General features: G+C 43.4%; 1 protein-coding gene across 2 annotated transcripts in view; it reads right to left on the bottom strand.

Annotated features, from left to right (window-relative positions):
• STK32B (serine/threonine kinase 32B) overlaps positions 1–15774 on the bottom strand; it is a gene marked incomplete at its 3' end in the record, with an annotated part of 355734 nt that extends 339960 nt beyond the window's left edge. For both annotated transcript variants that reach the window (XM_082629843.1, XM_082629842.1), the window contains exon 1: positions 15658–15774. In XM_082629843.1, coding sequence (XP_082485969.1) covers positions 15658–15709 — 52 coding nt within the window. In that variant the 5' untranslated portion in view covers positions 15710–15774. The remainder of the gene's footprint in view (positions 1–15657) is intronic.
• Positions 15775–16237: the final 463 nt, after the last annotated feature.

Consider the following 16237-nt stretch of genomic DNA (forward strand, 5'->3'; position numbering starts at 1 on the left):
GGGAAGCAGCCACAGAGCACAGGGAGATCAGCTCGGTGCTTTGTGACCACCTGGAGGGGTGGGATGGGGAGGGTGGCAGGGAGGGAGACGCAAGAGGGAAGGGATGTGGGAACAGATGTATATGTATGACTGATTCACTTTGTTATAAAGCAGAAACTAATAAAAAAATAATAATAATTTAAAAAAAAAGAAAGAGCATCAAGCCACAGCTCTGATGTTGGGAACAAAGTGTGGGACTCACTTCCCTTCAGGGACCTATCCCCGCCTTCGAGCTAACATGCAAACGCCTACCCTGCAGACCCCCCCAGGGCCCAACCCTGCATCCACCCAGCTGCCGCCCAGGTCTGCTGGGAGTTCAGTGATTACAAATCCACTCCAAAAATATCCACTGAGCAAGCCACAAAGGAAGGGTGTACAAAAGGTTAATAATATCTTGCTACACTGAATATCATTGTTTTGTATCTACCTTACTTTATCTTGACTTTATCTTTCTTCCCAGTTATAGAAGTCTTAATCCATTTAAGTGCCTTTTTAAAAAGCTCTATTAAAGTAAAATCAGTCAAGATAGAAAAAAGTATTAAGTAAATAACAGTACAGGTAATACACGGCTGTGGTAAAAAGTAATTCTGCAGGTGGGGTACAAACAGCTGAATCTTGGGAAAGACTGGCATGCAGGAAAGAGCACTCCAGTTATACAGAAAGAAGTGAGACCAAGCACCACAATTTTATCACCTAAGACAACTTAGTCAACTTCTCCAAACCCCAATATCCTTGGGTATAAAATGAAGCAAAAGTTACCACTCTTACTCTGAAGTGTTATTCTAAAGACCACATGAAATCATGTATGAACAATGTTTGGCCCATACAAGGTGTTTCTTAAATATAATTTGGTTTTCCCTTTCCCTAGACTGCCTCCTTCAGATACAAGGAGGGAAGCTGTTACCTTTCATAGGTTACACAGTGATGTTTCTTAGTCTTTCCTGGCAGACGGTCAAGGACGAGCAGTTACAATGACAGACACTTTGTAAAAGCAGTGGGACCCACACTAGACACTACAAGAGTCACAGGCCCTGTCCTCGTAGAGACTTCGGTCTCACGCGGGAGACAGACATTAATAAAGGATTCACACAAATAAGCAAAGAACTGCAAACGTGATAAATGTAATGAAGGGGCACATGGTAATTTGAGGGGGGTTCCCTGGGGGTCATGACGCAGTCTGGGAATAAGATAAGGCACCTTGAAGAAAGATGAGTAGGAGATAACTAAGCCAAGTGGGAGAGCATTTCAGGCAGAGAGAACAAGTGATAAGGCCCTGGGGCAGGAGTGGGCATGGAACTTACATGAAACTGAAAGAATGCTGGCATGGTCGAAGAGTATAAATAACAGCATTGATTACAGGAAGAATGAGGGGAGTAGCTAACTCGATGGGACAGTGCCCACTGTGCCAGGTACTCTAACAACTTTGCACTGAGCAATTTAACTCACGCAGTGAACTGAACTCACGCGAGATGAGACAGGATGGGAGAGTTGGGCAGGTTCCAGACCATACAACCTTGGAGGCCATATTACGTTCCTAATCTTCGTCCTGAGAGCAATGAAGCCACTAAGGACCGCTAAGCAGGACCAGCTTGGTCATATTCATGATTTAAAACTGTGATTCTTGTGGTTGGATGGAGGAGATACTGAAAGGGCAAGAGGGAGCACGGAGACCAGTCAGGAGGCAGCACAGGGGTCCCATGAGGGGCGATGTTGAATGGAGATGGTAGTGGTGTGGCTGGAAAGAAAGGGCAGATTTGGGAGATACTTGGGAGGTAAAATCAACACAGCCAGGTGCCTAATTGGATTCACGGGGGTGAGGGAGATGGAAGGATCAAGGAAAACCTCAGAGATTTTGGCTCCTGCAACTGGGTAAATGATAGTACTGTGTGTACACTAAGCTTGGAAACTCTGAAAAACACATGAGTTTGATTGAGGTCATTTTGAATTTGAGGTATTAAATCTTCTGAGACATCCAAGTGAAAATATATACACAGGCACACAGACTGGGAGCCCAGGGGAGAAATGTGAATTAAGGAAATAAATTACTGAGTCACTGTTTTAGAGGAATAGGCACCAGTTATTCATGTGCTGTCTCTCAGCTCCAAATCCACTGCTTTGTAACACTGGACAGGACCCTGTGGACGTTTATTTCCAGTTGGCTTCATGTTCGCCATGGCCAATAGAGGGCGCAACCGAGACACTGCCGGTCCAGAGTGGGAGGAAGGGACGTCCCTTTTTCTTCCAGTGTGCTGCTTTCCACGTGCTGCAGTAGGCTGGGGTGCAGGGGACCTGGTAGCCCTTATCTCAGCGGCCCTCCTGCACAAGCTGCAGCCAGCATCCTCCGGCAAGCTTCTGTGCCACCCAGTAGGATGCCTGTTCCTCTGACAACCAGGCCCTCCCAAGGAGATGTGAAACAGCCTAGATGGAGAGCGAAGCCCTCTTCTAGGTTTCTGAGTTCTTTCCTTGTTAACTCACCCTCAGCCCTAGCAGGAGCAGCTGTTTTCCTGAAATTGCTACTTCTGGATCTCCTAGAGTCCTGAATCCTTTTCGAAGTTAACCTTTTGACTAGATGACAGTCCTTTGTACTACATTTTCCCTTTTTGACATTGCTTTGGTCTCCTGACTGCACTCAGACTGGTACAGAGTGACTGAACATGTAGGGGTTGGCAATCTTACCTGGAGAGACAGTACAGAGAGCTAAGGAAGAGGTACAAGGGCTCAGTATTGAGGAATTCCAAGATTTACTGCAAGGGGGAGGAGGCTGAACTTGCAAAGGAGTTGGAAAAGGAACAGCCAATGAACAGCATAAAGGACTTAAAAAGGGAAATCAAAAAATAGGAGACAATATTTGCAACACATATAACTGACAAAGAAGAGATATCTAGAATATGTAAAGAACAAATCAATCCAAAAAGCCAGACTTCTAGAAGAAAAATTAACAAGGCTATGAACAGGCACTTCACAAAAGTGGGAACGAAATATATAAAGAAACCTCAACCTGTTAGTGAGGAAATGCAATTTAAAACAACAATAAGATACCATTTTATGCTCATTCGATCGGCGAATATGAAAAAGTCCATAATACTAAATATTGGCAAGGAAGGAAAGGTGTGTGGTCCTACAGGGTAGCCATGAGCCACATGTGGCTTTTGAGCACTTTAAATGTAGCTAGTCCAAATTGAGATGCGTTGTTACTGTAAAATACATACCCAATTTCAAAGATTTAGTATGAATAAAAGGATGTAAAATATCTCAATAATTTTGACATTGAAATTAAAATATTTTAGTTATGTTAGGGTAAATAAAGTATATTATTAAGTTCACCTAATCCTTTTTACCTTTATAATGTCACTAGTAGAAATTTTTAAATTACAAATGTGGCTTGCATTTGGTGACTTCATCATATTTCTTTACAACAATACTGATGTAGAGCAATGGAAGTGTCTATACATGGCTAATCAGAGTGTAAATTGGTACAACTACTTTGTAAAACAATTTGCCATTATCTAACAAAGTTGAACATACACCTATTCTATGACTCAGCCATTTTCCTAATTGTATATGTTCTAGAGAAACTCTTGCGTATGTGCACCAGGAGATATATACAAAATTGTTCATAGCAGCATTGCTCATAATAGCCAAAAACTAGAAAGAGTACAAATGTCCACTGTCAGTAGGAAGGATAAAATTCACGGTGCAGTCACATGATGGAACATTATACATTGGTGAAAATCAAGAGAGTACAGCTATACACAGCGTGGGTGAATCTTAGAAACCCAATCTTGAACAAAAACTGCAAAGTACAGAAGAATACATAAAACGTGGTACCATTTTTATAAATTTCATAAAGCAATAACAATTAGACACTGTATGGTTAGGAATGAGAAAGTGTGGGAAAGGGGATGGAGTCAGGGAGAAGCCCAGGGAGCTCCAAAAGTACAAGACAGGCTCTATTCTTCATTTGGATCATGAGTTTATGCATGAGCTCATTTTCTTATTTCCAAGAAAGAAAAGACTTACAATCATATGCTAGTTTTAAGAACCAAATGATCATGGTGACTACTCAGAGCTATTTCACTGAAATGATGAAGCCAATGTAGTGAGTTAAGGACCAAGTTATCATGAGAAAGTGAGGACACCAAGAGAAGACTGTTTTGGGGGGAAGTATGGTTGTGAAAGTGAGGCGTGTTGGGTGGTAGACCTAAGGTGACACGGGTACCAGGGAGAGCTTATTATTGAAATAGAAGGCATTATGCACAGATAAACACTGAGGAGAGGACTTCTGCTTCTGGTCGACTAGAGTGTTTCTGGTCAACCTTCCTGCTAATAAGAACTATGATAACTGTACAAAATATATATTTTAAAATCTATTTGAAGGATTCATAGAGCTATCAAAGGAGTAAGGAGCTGCAGGTTGAATATCGATGAAAAAGAAAAGCCCAAAGAGATGGGTCCAGCACTGAGATCACTCTTCCTCAAGAGGTGTCTGCCAAATCTGAAAACAGCTTTCAGGAGGCAAAGAAGTCACACAGGTTTGGAAGACCTCACAGGCTTTAGGGACAGGACACATACTAAAAATCAGAGTCTACCAAAAAGGAAGAGGCTTGGTACACTCTACACTTCCCGTAAGGAGGCCAAAGGGCTTTGTTCCAGCAATGAGTATGAAATGGATGAGAACTGTCCTCACAGGACGTCTCATCATCTCAATCTCTGTGAGGATTGAGATCAAAAGCAATTCCTGGCGCTCCAGCTTAGACGCCTACAAAAAGCGAAAAGAAAACTTTTCTAAGGAAACATAACATCATCCAAATCTTCAAATTATTTCTCTAAATAATGTTTCCTAAATAATGCCCAGCATGTCATTAAGAAAACAACAACCAGGTAAATGAGAAAACAAAAGATGTCTAAAAGGAAACAATTGTCAAAAAAATAGAAGGTTACGGGCTTCCCTGGTGGTGCAGTGGTTGAGAGTCCGCCTGCTGATGCAGGGGACACAGGTTTGTGCCCCGGTCCGGGAAGATCCCACGTGCCGCGGAGCGGCTGGGCCCGTGAGCCATGGCCGCTGAGCCTGCGCATCCGGAGCCTGTGCTCCACAACGGGAGAGGCCACAACAGTGAGAGGCCCGAGTACCGCAAAAAAAAAAAAAAAAGAAGGTTACCAAATAATGGAGTTATCAAACATGTCTTCTAAGTAAACGTGATTGATAGGTTTAAATAATTAAAAAGCAAGTTTTGAGAATTTCAGCAGAGGTGAAAGCCATAAAAGAGAACCAAATGTTGATTCTAGAACTGAAAAGTGCAACAATGAATATTAAGAACTTGAAAGTTATACTTCATAGCAGATAGAGAGACCTGAAGTGATTACAAAAGAAATAGGGTAGAAGAAAATGTTCGGACTAAAAACAAAGAGAAAGAAAAGAGTTTTTTAAAATACAGAAATATTGTCAGAGCCATATGAGGCATAGTGATAAGGCCTAATATCTGTGCAATTTGAGTTTGATAATGTGAGGAGAAAGAAAATGTCAGAAGTGATATTAGAAGACAAAATAAGAATCCCACAAAAATAACAATGCCACTCAAGCACAGGTACAAGAAGCAAGAGCCACAGGAGGTAATGGCCAGAATGCCAGACCTATGCAAACCGTAATTAAATTTCTGATTTAATTTCTGATTTAAATTTTATAGCAAAATATAAAATTCTTAAAAGCAGCAAGACAAAACACGTCAACTGAAAAGGAGCAAAAACTAGTACTGACAGTCGTCTTTTAATCAGAAACAATAAAAACCACAAGACAATAGAATCATATCTCAAAATGCTGAAGGAAAAAGCTGCCGATACAGATTTGACATCCAGAAAAATAATAATTCATAAACAAAGTTTAAATGAAGACATTTTCAGACAAATAAAAAGTGAGATTTGTCACCAGAAGTCATACACTAAAGGGAATGCTAAAGAAAATATTTCAGGCAAAATGAAGATAATTCCAATGGAAACTTCCAAGTGAAGGAAGAAATAATGAGCAGAATATGTGGGTAAATATAATCAAGGATCAAAGATTCTATCTCAAAAACCTAGAAAAAGAACTGTAAGTTAAACCAAAATGTACGTAAGAGAAAATTAAAATGAGAACATAAACCAGTAACTCATAGCAAACAAATAATAATTAAGAAAGCCAAGGGTATTTTTAAATCTAAAAAACTGATAAACCCAAGCAAGACCAATCAAAAAATAAATTAAGGAGGGAGAAAACACAAATTACCAAAATCAGAATTAAAAAAGAAGATATCATTACAGACCCTACAAACACTGAAAAGATTAAGAAGATATTATGAACATTTGGCCCATACATGTGAAACTTAGAAATAATAACAATCCTAAACAAATTCTTACAGAGAATTGCAAGAAAAGGTATACTTCCAAATTCTTTTAATGAGGCCAAAATAACCTTGATACAAAAAACTAATAAAGATGGGCTTCCCTGGTGGCACAGTGGTTAAGAATCCGCCTGCCAATGCATGGGACACGGGTTCAAGTCCTGGTCCGGGAAGATCCCACATGCCGCGGAGCAACTAAGCCCGTGAGCCACAACTACTGAGCCCGCGTACCTAGAGCCCGTGCTCCTCAACAAGAGAAGTCACCACGATGAGACGCCCGTGCACCGCAACAAAAAGTAGCCCCTGCTCACCACAACTAGAGAAAGCCTGCGTGCAGCAACAAAGACACAACACAACCAAAAATAAATAAAATAAATAAATTTATTTTTTAAAAAACTAATAAAGACATTAAGGGGGTGGGGGAGGGAAGTACTGGGAGTTTGGGATTAGCAGATGCAAACTATTATATATAGAATGGATAAACAACAAGGTCCTATTGTAGAGCACAGGGAACTATATTCAATATCCTGTGATAAGCAATAATGTAAAAGAATATGAAAAAGAATAAATATATATAACTGAGTCACTTTGCCATACAGCAGAAATTAACACATTGTAAATCAACTATACTTCAATAAAAATTTTTTTAAAGACATTAAAAGTGTGCTCTTTCTTGCTCTTCTCTGGAAGAGTTTGTGGAAGATTATCATTATTATTATTTCTACCATTTGGAAGAATTCACCTATGAAGACATCTGGGCCTAGACTTCCCTTTACAAGAAAATTTTTACTACAGGTTCAATTCCTTAATAGATATAGAATTATTCTAATATTTAAATTCTCCTTGTATTATTTTTGCTAAGTTGTATTTTCCAAAGTAGTTATTTTATCCAAATTTCAAATGTATTGGCATACTGTTCATAATATCCTCTTATGAAAAATTTATAAACAAAATATTACCAAATCAAATCTAATAATATATCACATCATGAGAAAGTGGGTTTTATGCCAAGAATGAAAGGTTGATTTATTATTTAAGAATACTCTAAAAATTTGATTCTTCACCTAGTCAGATAAAGAAAAAGGAGAAAAACCACATATTATCTCAGCAGATGGAGAAAAAGCATTTACTTAAATTCAACCCTCACTGATAATAAAACCTCCCAGCAAATCAGGATAGAAGGAAAATAACATGATAAAGAGTATCTACAATAACAATACAGCTAACATAATAATTAACTGTAAAATAGTGAATGCTCTCTGCCTGAGGGAGAGCTGGTTTTGGTAAGTGTGCCAGTCAGGACAGGCTGTGTTATGCTACAGTAACAAGCAGCCCCAAATCTCAGTGCCTTCAAAAAGCAGAAGTGTCTGTCTCACTGATGCCATGTCCCAGGTCAGGTGGGCTGGTAGTCAGTGCGGCCTCCGTGCCACGTTGCACTCACTCTGGGAGCCAGGCTGAAGTAAATTCCACCATCCAGAACATTGTGGTTGCCCAGAGCTAGAGACATACCTAGTTCGTAAATACTTTTTCCAAGATGTGACACACATTGCCTCTGCTCACATTGACCAAAGCGAGTCACGTGTTCCCACAGAACTGCAACGGGACAAGGAAGGGCAATTCTTTGCATGGAAATAAACAGGGACGGGATATGGGTGAACAGTGGTAAAGCCCCACATTGAGAGAATGGGGCCTATTTGTATTACTGACTTCACAGATGGAAAGAGGAACCAGAGGCCAGACTCCTCAGTGATTAAGGACACTCCAAGAAGGTCAGAAAAACCAAGGGCTGAAAGGAGTTAGACTGCAGCATCAGTAACAATATCGGTCTTCACTTTTTCCTTGGTTGGCTCTGGCTAATAAGCCTGATTTTCTCTTCTTGGTAGTTCTGGTGCACAATTCTCCCCTGGTATCCTAAACTGTTTGTCCCCATTGTTGTCTGCAGGAGAATATCCGTTTAGGATGTCAGGACTCTCACTGCTCTTTGTAGAACAGTTTTTCCATCTCTGTCTGTAATAGCTCAGAGCCCAGATTTTAGATAACTGAGTATTGCTAAGAATATTTTGTTCCTACCAATTCTCTCAGGAGAATGCCTAAGCTCAGTGCTAGCTTATGCTGATTGATCCTTCTAAAATACCGGTCCTTCTTCTCTCAAGGCATTTAAACCCTTCCCTCAAGACTCATCATAAATCCTGTCGCCATCCTAACACCCTATCCACTCCAGCTCATATCGTGAGAGCCATCTCCCCTCTCCACCCTTTTGCTGTCCCATAAAAGAGGGATTTTTGTCTTACCCAGAAAGCACTAGGGGAAAGATCTGCCTTCTCTCTCCATGGGAAGAGAAGTGATAGCCCAGATCATGACATACAAGAGTCTGATATCCATTGATCATTACAGGTTGCCATTTTTTGGAAATTTCTTGGGTTTCTCTGTGACTAGGAACCACGGTCCCAGAGCCCACCTTACAGACTCAATTCTCTGCCCAAGCAAGTCTCAAGCTTGAAATTAAGGGACAAGAATAGAAAGGCCATTCTGGACTCAAATCCAAGTCAGTTCTCCAAACCAACTTTATTAATAATACACCTGAAATTTCTTCGTTTGTTTCTCAACAGCTTCTGAACTCAGAAGAATAGAAGAAATTGGCCCCCAATAAGTTATTACTTTCGTCTCTCATTCAACAAAGAGCTGCCATAGGCCTTCACTGGCCCCATTCTAGGCCTTGCAGATACCAACATGAAAAGGAAAGAATTGCTGCTCTTCAGGAAGTCACAGTCTAGTGCAGAAGTGGATATGCAACAAAATAAACAAGGAATGTTCCATGCTTCAAGGAACACAAAAATAATAGTCACTGGAGTAGATGCTTCTGTTTGTTTTTACCTGCCTGACCCAGGGTCCACTTCTCTTCTTCTGTTGATACTCCAATATTCCTTGAGAATATTCTTCACATATCTTCTTTGTCCCAATGCCTCAAGGGGAACCAATGCCACCCCCTGAATCCAAGGGTGGGCATGAGATCCAGCCCGGCCAGTTAGAGCCTCAGACTCCCTGGTCACAGACATTGGTGCAGGAATGGCCCAAGACCTCATGAGAACCCATCGGAACTAATCCTGGGATGTTCTCTGCAACGATGGTGAAAAAGATACTCCCTTTTGCACACTTGGAGTTGTGAGGCTGTGAGCCTGGGGGTGGTAAGGGCCTCATGAGGAGAGAGCCTGCTTGGAGACACACAGAAGACAGAATCCAAGGAGGAAGATTTCTCATGATAGTATTCAGGAACTTGGTTCCAGCCACAGCTGATGAGACTTACACCTCCATTCATTCATTTGTTGATTTGTCCATCAAAAATTTATTGAGCATCTATTATGTTCCAGGTGTTTTAGGGCTTGGGGACACAGCAGTGAATCAATCACACCACATCCCTACTTTAAGGAGCTTGTAACTACTTAGGAGGAGACCAATGCACAAAAAATGATGCCCATGTTAACAGGATCACTCTGGCTGCTGCATGGAGGTGCCACTGAAGAGGGGAAGGGTAAAAGTAAGCAGACCAGTTAAGAAAGTTATTGTAACAACCTAAGCAAGAGAGGTGATGCTGGCTTGGACCAGAATGGAAGTGATGAGAAGTGGCCAGAGCCAATTAATTCCCTTCAAAGGAACTCATGTTGCTTTTCTGTCACTTGCAGCTGAAGGAGGTTGGCATGCTCTATTCCATCTACTTTCAGGTGCCACCCACATTAAATGCACTATTAATTTATGTGCCACCAAGAAGAAATGCTGCCAATTAATCTACGATGTGATTCTTTCACATCCCTTAAAAGAGTTCCTTTAGACCTTTCATATATCATGTTAGTATGAACAACTGTGACCATGTACAAACAATAAAATTACATCACAAGTACCACCATGACCAGCAGTGATCATAAAGCACATCCCAATTTCAGAAATGTTAAAACATGGGAAAGTATGTGCGTTATAGTCAATGAAATCCATTAGTGTGTATACTTATGTCTGACTTTATAGAGATGATTAATACATGGTTTATCCTTATGAAGTCCATATTTATTTTCTAGGAGGGCTGAAAGGCATAAATGCATCCTACAATTCATTTCTACTTAACCATCTCAGATTGATTTATGGTAATTTTCTTCATCCCCCATGTACAAGACAAATCAAAATGAACTTTCAAATGAGGTGTAGATATTAAAATCTAAGCTTTACATTCTAGACTCCTGCATTAGACACACACATGCCTGATACACATATGGACACCAAGCCCATAAGCCCACATCCCTTACATGGCCTCTCTCCAGCCTCTACTTCTGTACGTACTCTATATATAAAGAATAAAGTGCATTCAAAGCAACTCCAAACTTTCTCAGAATATGTTTGGTTTCCACCTTTTGCACAAGCCACAACTGGTACAAGGATGAAAAGGCAATGTATAACATAAGTGAGCTTGCCCCAAGTTCTAAAAAAGTTGAGACAAAGTTGGAAGTGAATCCTGCCCCATTAATAGATTTCAACCACTTTGTGAATCACAATGACAGGGACACCCCAGGTTCAAAAGACTGTCTCCAAGTGAAGCATGATTGCAACTTCAGGGAGTGATTTTTTAAATTGCCTTTGTTACCTGACTGTGTTAGTCAGATAACAAAGGCAATTTTGTTGTGTATTTGTTGTATATTTATGTTAACCAAGAAGATGCTTTCATGTTCTATGCTGCATGTGAAGTTACCTGGCCCAACAATAATACAGAAGTTACATTTCTTTTTAAATGTCCCTTTAACTCCTAACAATCTAAAATGAGAATACCCAGAGCTGTTTACAAGGTTGTGAAACTGATATCCTCAAATGTGGGTACAGGCCATAAATTGATAAAACATTGATATTTTAAAAAAAAACCTTTTGGAAACATAATTTAAGAACATGTTTCTGGAGTCCTAGAAGTTATTCAATCCTTTCGATCCAATAATCTCACTCATTGCACCTCATTTTAAGGAATTCACTTAAAAGAAGAAAAATGCTTTATGTATAAAATTTTCAGGCAACTTACTTATAAAGATGAAACACTGAAAACAGCCTGCATGTCTAACAACAAGGAAACATTTAAGTTACAATAGTTCCATCAGATGGAATATTACAGTCCATTAAAATGTTAATTTTGAAGACATTATAGCAACATAAACTACTTCAAACATGATGCTAAGAGAAAAAGCAGAAATCATTTTGTGTGGCAAGTGTACCCTTACGTAAAAATGTCTAGACACAGATTAGGACAGTAAAGGAAAAAAAACTTAAAAACAATTTTGACACGAATTTGGAAAGGGAGATGATTTTGCTTTCATTCCCAGAATTTGCATTATGATATGACAGCTCAACAAAATGTTTTTTGAAGATGGTAGCTGATTATTGTAAATGATCAAGTGCCGTCAGGATGCACTGTTACTATCCTCCTATAGACGTTTGCATAAAGAGACCTCTATCAGAGCCCGATCCTGTGTGCTAGTCTCATTCTGCGCTGGTCCTACATATCTATGAGGGATGAATTTTCCTGTAGGTCCTCAGGGGTGGCACAGGAAACAGTGTTAGGTACCAGACTCTGGAGTTAAACAGCCCTGGGGGTTTAACTCATGAGTCCGAGCTCATCCATACACAGGCCATGGGACCCTGGGCAGTTTTCCGGAGGTCCTCTGTAAACTCTCTAGTACAATGCAGATTCTGAGACCTCCCTGGCTGAGTTGTGATAATGATTCCCAATTAGGTATGAAAAGGAGTCCACACAATGCATCACTAAGTTACCGTTTTTAATATTATCTGGATGCAAGTTAAATGTTTGCCATCAGAATGTAGACAGTTATGGTACAATTACACAATGGCAAATTTTCAGCTATAGTTTAGCTTTAAATTATTTACAAATCAGATTCGTTCTGGTTGTGTAGGTATCTGCATCTTCAACCACTCAGCAACTCTGGTTTGGGAGAGCATGTTCGGTCACCGGACCATGTCACTGCCCTGCTTAAAATCCTTCCGTGACTACATATGTCCATAAGGTCAATTCCAAATACATGGCCACTGGGCCCTTTAAGGCCAGCCCAGCACTCAGGGTTCATCTCCTGTAGCTTCCAGCCTCACACACCACATTGCAGGAGTACTAAAGTCCCCACAATCTCCCCAAAGAGCCATGTTTATTCTTTACCATCTGTCTTTGCACATTCTGTTCCCTCCCTCTGAAACACCCTTCCCCTATCTACCAACCTCTCCTTCCTGGGAACTTCTACCATTTCTGCAAGACTCAGTCTAAGAGGAAGTCTTCTCTGACCCCTCCTCTCTGCCCCAGGGTTAGGGCACCTCCTGTAGGATACCACAGTCCCCTGAGCTCTCTTACATTGTCCTGGCTGTTTATCTGCTCTGTGAGCTCCCTGAGGGTTAGAACGTTGCCTTCATCTTCTCCATATTCCTGCTGCCCAGCACAGGGGTGCGTGCAGAAAAGATGACCAGTACATGCCTATGAAATAAGCGAACCAATTGGCAGCAAATAACAGTGTGTTACTTTCACAGGTATTGAGACATATGCTGGCAAAATCAAACAAGTTAATGTTTCACTGAGCTGGAAGCCAGCAAAATGAGGAGAGTCCTAACCTTGTATTTCAACCAGGCAGTTGACCTTGAGCCCGACCACTTTTGGAATGAGGAACAACAGCAGGAAAATCAAAAGGTTGGCTACGCCAGATACAACTATTTTGCCAATAGATATTTAAAGCATATTTTCTGGGATAAAGGATAGAGACAGTTGTCGATATAAGGGAAGCAAATTTACTCTGCAAATAAAAGAGAAAGACACTAAAAAATTACCTAAAGCGTGACCTTTGACCCAGGCTACTACCACGAACCTCTAAAATTGGGAGTGATGCATAAGTTTGTGCTTTCTTCTGGGAAAGGAGTCCATGGCTTTCATCAAAGGATCCTGTTATGGGCCGAAATGTGTCCCCTCCAAACTTCAGATGCTGAAGCTCTAGCCTCCAACATGACTATGTTTGGAGAGAGGGCTTTTAAGGAGATAATTAGCATTCAGTGAGGTCATAAGGGTGAGGCCCTAACCCTGTGGGACAGGCGTTCTCATAAGAAGAGGAAGAGCCACCAGAGATCTCTCTCTATCTCCTTGAGCACACAGGTCATGTGAGGACCCAAGGAGAAGGAGGCTGTCTGCAAGCCAGGGAGAGAGCCCTCACCAGAAACCAACCCTGAAGGCCCCTTGATCTTGGACTTCCAGCCTCCATAACAGTGAGAAAATAAATTTCTGTTGTTTAAGCCACCACCAACAACAAATTCTTTTGTTTAAGCATCTGGGGTATCTTGTGAATGCTTTCTTTTTTTTTTTTTTTTTTTTTTGTGGCCATGTCACGCAGCTTATGGGAGTTTAGTTCCCTGACCAGGGATCGAACCCAGGCCCTCGGCAGTGAGGGTGCAGAGTCCTAACCACTGGACCACCAGGGAGTTCCACATCTGGGGTATCTTGTTATAGCAGCCTGAGCAGACTAATATAGGTCCGTTCCCCAAAATAGACAGGAAACCTTTGACTGATTGAGAACAGAAAGTTTTTGGCCCAAGTCATCCTCTCCATCTGTCAATGAGTGTATCTTCTCATAGGGTCTGAGCACCCCTGAATGTAACCTCACAGGACAGAAGTTCTCCCAAAGGGACAGGCCTGCCCACATCCCCCCCAAGCAGGATGTGTCCCTACCAGAGCACATATTTAAATACTGATTTAAGTGTCAAGATCACTTTGGCTTTCATAGAGCAATTCAGGGTCATTATGAACTTGACTGGGGAAGAGTTCAGCTACATGGTGTCCAAATGCTTCCTGGGATACACAAGAGCCTCCCCCACTCACCTGGCTACCTCTTGTCTGTCCACTCCTGGCTCCCTATCTACCTGTGCTCCAGACTAAACAACCAGGAAGGGCTTAGCCTTCCTTGGGTCTCCAAGCCCCTGCACTGGTCCCACTCACTGCCCTTATCACCATGGATGGTACTCAGTGCCACTAGACTAGGGACTCCTTTAAGAAAGGACCAAATGGGCCTGACTCAATTACATTGACTGTATTCAGGTATTCTTTTCAGAGGGACTGCCAGGGTGAGCGTTTGACTACCGCCCACAGCCTTGGTAGGTTTAGAGATCATGACTGATGCCCTCAAGCCTATTCCTGGGCACAAGAAGCACTGCCTCCAGGGCAGACTGTCCAGCCTCAAAGCCAGCTCTGACTAGGACACATCTCTTTCTTCAACTGTAAAATGGAACAACAAAAGTACCCACTTCATACGGTTGCCATGAGGCCTGAGTGAGCACATGTAAAGCCCTAGAACACTGGCTGGCACGTGGACTATGCTCAGTAGACCTGGCTCTCATTTGGGGGCACAGTGGAGACTGGAGAAACCAGTACAATAGGAAACCGAGCTTTTAGAGGCAAAGTTAACACATAAACAACACTGTGCAGAGCTCTGTAACTTATTATATTTACAAGGCACTTCTCACATGAATTACCAGTGGTTAAGCTTCAAATGACCCCCTAAGGTAGTAAGCGGTTATCCTAAGTCTCTTCTCCTAGGTGAAACAAAGGTTTCAGAGAGGTTAAGGAAGTTGCCCACAGACACACAGCGCTGGAAAAGGGTTTCTGCTATTCCAAATACGAAGCTCTACCGATCGGAGCCACAAGAACCCAGTTCTGGAGTTTAGATGAGGTTGGACAGCCTACACCACTCCTCCACCTGGGAGGCTGCCAACAGCGGGACGCCTTCCGCCCAGACAGAGTTTAATCAAGAAAAGTTTCCCTAAGCTGTCCTGGGCGAATGAGGAGGGCAGCCTGGAACCTGCCCGTGCACAAGACCAAATGCGTAGTACACACAAACACACACAACGCCTCCTTCAGCCTCGGGCTCTAAAGGAGACCTCGGCTTCCCCGGAGCCCAAACAACATCCAGACTCGCCTCCGAAGTCAACTCATCCCTCCTGCTCCCCCAAGTGAAGCCTTCGGGTTCACTCTCCTCTCGGAATCCCCCGCCCGGGCTCGCGCTCGGCACCGTCCCGGCCCCTAAGGGGCACCGACGCGAGGAGTTGTTGCCTCTGTAGTAGCCCCTAGCCCGGCACGGGCCGGGCACACAGCCGACGCTCAGCCAAGGGTGCTGGAAGGAGGGATACCCGGCCGATGCCCGAGGGGGCAGCGCGGGGCAGGCGCCCCTCGCCCTCTTACCTTCCTCATTCTCGTCAAACACCGGGGGCTTGTGGGAGTGGTTCCCGCCCATATTCCGCCGCGGCGGCTGCCGCAGCTGCCGCTACTACATGCCCGGCCGCCGTGGTGCGGGTGCGGAATGTGCTGCGAGCGCCCAGCCCACGCTGCAGCCGCGCGCCGAGCCGGAGGGGGCTGAGCGCCGCTCTGCGGCGGGAACCTCGCCCCCTCCTCCCGGGCGTCCCCCTGGCGGCGCTCTCCCGCCTCGCCCGCCGCTCCCTGGCCACGCTAGCTCTTCTGCCGCGCCCCTCGCTCGCGCCCGCCCTGGAACGCTGGAGCTCGCGGCGCGGGGGTCACCGAGGCGCGCTCCACGCGGGAGACCGGAGGCGGCGCGGGAAGAGGAGGAGGAGCAGGAGGGGAAGGAGGGAATGGGCGGGGGCTGCGCAGAGGGGGCGAGCGGGCGAGCGCAGCTCCGGGGGCTGCCTGGAGGAGAGGGCGCGGGCCGCCGCCTCCCCGCTGCACCCACCGGAGCTGAGCGCAGCGTCGGCCCGGAGGAGTCGGGGCGCTCCCTCCAGGCAGTAAGCGAGTCGTGAGCATCTACTGT

Source organism: Mesoplodon mirus (genome assembly GCF_964341445.2).
Source record: "Mesoplodon mirus genome assembly, chromosome: 2".
NCBI lineage: Eukaryota > Metazoa > Chordata > Mammalia > Artiodactyla > Ziphiidae > Mesoplodon > Mesoplodon mirus.